Below are 7,256 nucleotides of genomic sequence, written 5' to 3' on the forward strand. Positions count from 1 at the left end.
TCTTTCTATCGGCGCGGATTTACGTAACTTCATTACGATAAAACACATTCGTTTTTCCCAATAGTAGCCCGGCGACGTTTCACGACCTCGACGAATATTATCGTCGCCGCGGATTATACTAAACATTCCTCACCGATATCAACAAGTCTTCGCACTGAAGGTCGGTCCGCGATATTCCACGGCGACTCGTTCTCGCTAGATTTTCGTGCAACCGCGACATACGTTTCCGCGGCAACTTGTTCGCAAGGCACGCTAACTATCGTTACACAGACTGTTCAAATTTCCCCTTGAATCACCGTGGTTGTTGTGCGCAGTAGTCGCACGATACTAGGAAACCCAAGGGGACGGTAAAAGTTTTGTCAGATCATCCCTTAAACGCTCGCGCTCTATTTACATAACAATCGATTTCCACAACGTAAATCACTAAATCAAATGGCTGACTGTAAACACAGCTATAAATGAGTTTCAAAACGTGTTGCCACAAGCAAAACAGAATTATTGGTAACTTCGTCGTGTGCTACGACTCTAAAGTAATAACGCGCATATGATTTACATTAATTTTACAGAATGATCGACATTGCTAACTTGGAAACCGGGCTCTGGACGCACCTGTGATCCAGTATCGCTAACCTAATCGATCGCCGTTGAACCCGCGAGGTCGGGTTCCGCGGTTTGAACGGCTCTCGATAAGATTACGACGCGAAGGTCCCTAGACATTAAATAAATCGAATGGTGGAACAGCGTTCGCCTAACCGCGGCGCGGGTGCGATGGTAGTAGCTTGCGTAACCGTTCACAATCGCGAATCGACCGGGAAATGGGATCGTTCGGTCGGCGCAAAACAAAAGCGAGAACGAACAATCTCTCTCACCGTAGCTGTTCCCGGTGGGTCATGCTAGCTTGGCGTAATCCATCGGTCATAATTCGATTCCCCCGATTCCCGGGGGCACCAGCGGAACACACGCGGAACACACTGGTCCGCTTCGACTATTAATAAATTTGCACTCGTGAGTCAGCCCGTGTGGATTCACCCCGTTCGTCGATCCTACGGGGTTCGTCGATCCTAGGCGATCTCCAGGAAGCCCGCGGGTATCCGGTAAGCGAATTTTCGTGCCGCGGTTCGCCGGGAACGATGTTTCGAAGCCGCGACTCGCGACTGACTGCGAGCGGATCGATAGCGAGCGATCGCGATGCGCCCGCCGCGTACACGACAATGAAACGTTCCGGATTCGCTCTGTGATCCTCTTGGTGGTGTGCCCACCTATGCCGCCGAACATCCGCGAGACCACGTTTACTATAGCCGAGCGACAACGAAGCGACGCACGCAGCGAACGCTCCCTCTGCCACGAACACCGCCGTCGCCACGGACACTCCGCAACAGCGATTACTATTCTACGGAAAACGCACGGCTTCTGCATTCACCGGCCCGTGAATCCGTACGCAACGCACAGACGGGGAGCCCGAGCGAGAGAGCGGTCAACGTCATTGCGGGATTCGTTTTGCTCGATGACCGTTCCCTCGCGTACATTCGCGCAGGTGCTAGACACTATGACATCGATTCTTTAATTGATCGCTGATCTTTATGCACCGAGGATCGACGCACAAGTTGATATCGGTGCCATTCGGACGTTTGAAGAACTATTCTGAAGTCGCGTTGTATACATTGCTCGTCGCGTACTTAATATTACAACGACGCTCTTTAATTGTTTCAGTCTTTCTGCTGTACAATGGAACAATAGCAAGTTGCTTTAGAAACCGTGCCGGTGCCATTTATTCCTTCAGAGAACAATTCTGAACTCTGTGTATTGGTCATTACGGATATAATCAATGGCCTTACATTCTTTTAATTCCTCTGCCATTCCAGATTGCACCAACTTGCTGTTGTTATAAATACACAATACCCGTAACCTACAGTGCCATTTACTTCATCAGAGAGTTGTTCTGTGGTCACATTTTTACGCATTATGACAAATGAATACTGCTACGTTATTCTAAACTTAATAAAATAATTAATAGAAGAGCACACAATTTTTATTTTAAAAATCGTCTGCAAGAAAAAATAAACGCGTCCACAGAACTTGCCTCAGATGTCTAATCGACACTTTCAAATTCTTTTTTCGTACCGTTCCAAACTGTACCGGCTCTTGTCATAAATGTACAACATCCGGGGTATTCAAAGCTCACGTCAGCAGAAATTTCAATTGAATAGGGCTGCTATAAGCGCCGACATTAAACGCACGCAACGAGCAAATCCTGGTACTTTTACGCATTCAACAGAACCGAGGAAGACTTTCCTCATTGCATTTTCTGAAAGTGTGAAGCCCTGTCGGCGTTGAAGCAACAACCGGGAACTTTCTGTCGCCTCTTCCTAACCGCAAAAACAACTCGTTAACGGTTCAGGGTTTTACGAATTTGCAGAGCAACGATCGCAGTTTGGAACAGTTGACGAATTAGGATACGTTTAAATTTTAGCTATTGCAATTTCGCCAATTATTTCAGGTATAAACGCATCGTTGGCAGAATTTTTAGCGGAACGCGGAAGAATTCTAAGATCCGCGAACGAACGCGTACGCACAATTTCAGCGGAACATCGATTTCGAAGGCGAATAATAGAAACGAAGGAGAGAGCCGAAGAGTATAATTCGATTAAGCCTTGCATGCCCATCTCCCCGGATGTCGTTCACCCCGGGAACAAAGAGCCGCGCGTTTCAGTTTCCTTTCTATTTCTTTCGGGTTTCCATGATTGCGGACGTGTTCTTTGGACGGAGATCGAAATCGATTTTCGACGGCTTAAATAGAAAGTGGTAGCGAGAGTGGAAGCGTCGGCCACGTTGAAAGAGGAATACTTCTCGAAACACGTTCGATCTAAACCGAAACTTTCGCTGAAACGGTTCGCCGATGGTGGAAGACACCGTTGAAAACTCGAGCGACCTTGAGACGCTACCGACAACGGGACCAAGAGCGACGCGTACTACCGGCGAGCCTCGATCGATTAGTTGCGCTTTGATTAGTTCTCGCGAGAAATGAATGGTCCCTTATGCATCGTTAACGATCCTTGAAACTTTCCACGTCCGGATATCTCGGTTACGTTTTCTGAATAATTTGCTAAACGCTGCCCTTTACTCTTTCGTCTCTCCACGGCCCTGTTGTCGACGCGAGAAACTTCTGCTCGCCGAAGTAAATCAGATTCGAGATAGAGATCGTGTTAAGTGTCATTCGCAAATAGAATACACAATTGTTCTCCCCCGCGAAAGTAAGAAGAGTAATTGATAGCGTTTCTACGTTATTACTGCGACGAGTCCGATAGTCGGTTTCAACGGTGAAATTGACAACGGACAAATTGTTCTCCTGAATTTCAGTGACGCGATGCTGTTCCACAGTTAAGCGATCCCTTTGTTCCCGCCAGGTTTATCGATTTTCGGATCGAATTCGTTCTGTAGCTACGCGACCGGTCCTCGTCGACCTTTATACGCATCCGTTCCTACTTCCCGCCTTGTAAAAATCCCCGGGGACCTTGACAGGCCTCTCCCTAGCCTCGACGTGCCCCGACTGGCCGAGTCGCTACGTTTTTCAATAAGACGACTCGCGTGTGTAAATGCATGCACGCACAGACACCTCTATGCAGTCGTGTGCTGGAAGCTCCTTCACGCGGCTCCCAGAGATAGTCTCTGTTGCAGCAAAAATTCTTACACTTGCGGCGCCTTTCGCGATTACGTCAGAAACGATACCATTGCGCCTGGGAACGTGCGACGGCTTCTCTAATCCGCTTTCCATCAATTTCCATGGAGCATCGTTAGCTGCCAGTCGATATTTAACTCTTACTGATATCATATTTATATAAAATACCATTCTTGAAATATAACTTAAGACGCGAATATTCGCGAGAAGTTAAAGCAACTCTAAAATTTTCTTAAAGTCATGAGATACTACTAGACTACGATTAGCTATATAGACTAACGAAGAGATAAGCTTACATATCGCTAAGGTGTCAGGAATTTTCTAGAATCGTTTTCAGTCACGTAGCAATTACATTCGACGGAAAAGATCTAATACATCGCAAAGTAGCGTAAAGAATACTGAAACACTTTCGAGAGTTAAATATCGGGTTGCCTCAAGAGCTTGTTTCTTTTCTCAGAATTGTTTGGAAAATAATCATCGTTATTTTGCGAGCAAGTGAGAAACTTGATTGCGTTAGTGAAAGTTTGAGAAGTAATAAAATTTTAACGAAAAGAATTTCGGACAACCTGGTTATATTCGGATTGCCGAGCTGATGAAGTTTGATAACGACGACTGCTTAGTATAGCGTGTGCGTGGAGCTCGAAAATCGAAAGACGATCGAACGAACGTTCTTGTAATTAAACGCGAGCAACGGGTGTATCGTTCTCTACGGTGGCCGGCGTTCGTTTCCGCTTTCGCGTTATTGATCCAGCTGTTCAAGCATGGATCGGTCCGCGTGCATGGTCCTCCGATGCGAGAGAGATCCGCGACGGAAAATAAAAACGTCTGGATGATCGTTATCGGTTCAACCACCCCGATATCGTCCATGAACATTCCGAACGCACATCGGACAGAAATATAATACAGTTGGCCGCGATTCGCCGTGTTTTCGTGCCAACTATTATATACAGGGTGGACCACCGTGCGACAACTTGTAAATTATATTGGTGATAACAAACAACCGAGGATCAGCTAATTAAAGAAATTCGCGGAATCGCATTGTTGTTACGACCGGCGCTCCCGCGATTCCCTAGTTAGCGAATTCGCATGCGTATGCCGGCTCGTACGAGCACGTCTACGGAGGACCGTTAAACACGGTGAAAATTTCACGAGGAAACCACCTCGGACTAACGGGGAATGGGTCAGTCGTCTTCGCAAGCTGCTCGCGTGTCTTTTCGCGCTCGGCAGGTTGTCAGTCGCGCGCTTTACTACTATGCTCTACGCTCTAACGCGGCCTATTATTACTCCGATGACGTTTAAAAATTCACGATTCGGAGGGAAATCGTTACAGGACGGCGTTTACGCGTCGTTCGTGAGAACGTTACAGCCTTACGTGTGCCTGGGCGCCATCCTATTTTATATAATATCAACAAGCTACACCGAATTCATCGTAATCTGTATCGGTTTACGTAAACACGATATTCGTAGGCGTCTTTTTGGAACACTGAGACGTTCTAGGATGGGCCTCTAGCATTTGTGAAGCTATGCTTCTATTCTTAGGCGGTGTGACCGAATAACTTCGACCAGAGGGAAACTCAATGCAGTAATAATTAAAACGTAGCGACCACAAAATGTCTGAGAAATTCCGCAAGACTGGTGATTAAACGCGATTTCAACCCCCGGCGTCTTCGACCGTTCATCTTTGATGGCCGGTTAACTTATCTACAGCGTGTTGTTCGTTTATCTTTGCCGTGACTTCCGCGACGCGTTCCAGGTCAGACCGCCGGCGAAAATCGAGCGTGCGTTGACCATACGAGGCACGTACGTCGATCGATCACGAAAACCCGCGTCCTGGCTGACACAAACGTACGTGCATCGGGTTGAACGTGACACACGGACACCCCGCATCGTTCCGGAATCGACTCTAGACAAGATCGATCCGTTGGAAAAACGGGGAAACGGTCGGGTCGGTTCCTTTGCCAGACGTTCACGCGAATCGGTACGCATCGCGATCAAGATAAATATGTTTCATTTATAAATAGGTTACTGCTAGGAAATTTCTTAAACGCACAAATAAACGCCCGGTATCAGATCTCGTCACAGTTTCTGCACTACTGCTAGTAAATAAGTGTTTACGGTTTTCACGCGTTCCGTGGCCGACCGACTATCGAGACTCTTACTCCGGCGTTCCAGGCCGCGTACACTTAAATTAGGCGGCCCTCGAACTCGGACCTTTCGATAAGCCCTTGTCTGACCTCGCTCTCGCTTTCTCTCTCTCTCTCTCTCTCGCCAATCACTAAAATTAGAGAGCATTAATTCCACGTGTACCGTGGCCCGCGTATTTATACATTCATTTGCCCTGGAGCACGTTCAACGACCAACAATAATCCAATCGATGGACGGACCCTATAATGTTCCCCTAACGTTTACGTTTCCTCCCAAGTTCATTCTACATTTAATGTTCTCTCTACAGTTCCTTGAAAGGAACTGAATGAATATAGTTCCTATAGTCATTTAACCCTCACGTCCTCATTTCTTTAGTATCATTTCGGTTTTACAACATTCTTTCATCTACTTGAACCTGAAACCTTTTGTGTTTCCGAAGATCACAGCAGGTTTTTGGCTACCGTGATTCTCGCTCCACAAAAACGGACTATAGCGTACAACTATCGCGATGTTTAGCCCTGTGGCCTTCCATCGGTTCAACTGTGTGTCGCAGCGAGTCCGGCTGATCATGACGGCGCCAAACTACTTTCCCTGCCGAAACAGCCTGCGACTTCCATCCGCGCACACAATCAACCCACCGATCTCACTCTATCAACCCGTTCAAACAGTTCCGCGGAGTTGGACCGAGCCGATCGTGACGTTAGGGGATGCTTTCGAAGAATCCAGCAACAGTTGTTGACAGAGCAACGATACCGCGTTTTCACAGTTGCACACAGATTCATCCTAATGCTTAACGAGGCGATCCGGCTCGGTCGCGAGTATTGCGCTAGTACAATTCCCAATCGACTAGGTATTAACTTCGACCAAAACTCACTTTGGCCATCGCGTCGGTCGTGGGTGGGTCCTAGAGATCTCCCCAAGCCGAAACACTCGGATTCCAGTGGCAGCCGCGACGATTCTGGCCTCTTGACATCAGTCGCGTTTCGGTGAACAGCGGCGGACGAGGCGACGCTCGCATTCCCAGACGGTTTAGCAGTCCGCGCAACAAACGCCTCCTTTTCGTACGCGGACGTCTACAACATTCGTCGCCGCGGACACGTCGATCGCTTGCGGATGCGAGGCACCTCCACGCAGCGACGCCTCCCGACGCCGGCGTCGCCGAGAACGACGTTATTGATCGGCGCCGTGCGGAGGCGTCGCTCGCCCGCAAAACGGAGAAGGGGGTGGAAATTGCCGGTGACGGAGACAGTGCTCTCTTCCGTGGCCGAAGACGGGAATCACAAACTGCCGAAAATCATTCCGGAAGCATAACTAACTGTCTCCTCTGTAGCACCTTCCTCCATCCTCTTCTCAGTCCCCGATCGGGTATCGAATCAAACTGTTACAATTTCCAGTCGGTTGTTCACAATTTTATGATCCCTTCTGTTCCAAGAAC

The 7,256-nt window shown here is 48.1% G+C and overlaps 1 protein-coding gene across 2 annotated transcripts in view; it reads right to left on the bottom strand.

Annotated features, from left to right (window-relative positions):
* The window catches only part of Toc (toucan), a 30,783-nt gene extending 23,730 nt beyond the window's left edge, over positions 1–7,053 (bottom strand). Inside the window, exon 1 of one of the 2 annotated variants that reach the window (XM_078181657.1) lies at positions 6,696–7,053. In XM_078181657.1, coding sequence (XP_078037783.1) covers positions 6,696–6,704 — 9 coding nt within the window. In that variant the 5' untranslated portion in view covers positions 6,705–7,053. The remainder of the gene's footprint in view (positions 1–6,695) is intronic. The other variant, XM_078181656.1, reaches the window with a different exon arrangement.
* Positions 7,054–7,256: the final 203 nt, after the last annotated feature.

Source organism: Augochlora pura, chromosome 5, assembly GCF_028453695.1.
Source record: "Augochlora pura isolate Apur16 chromosome 5, APUR_v2.2.1, whole genome shotgun sequence".
Taxonomy (NCBI): Eukaryota; Metazoa; Arthropoda; class Insecta; order Hymenoptera; family Halictidae; genus Augochlora; species Augochlora pura.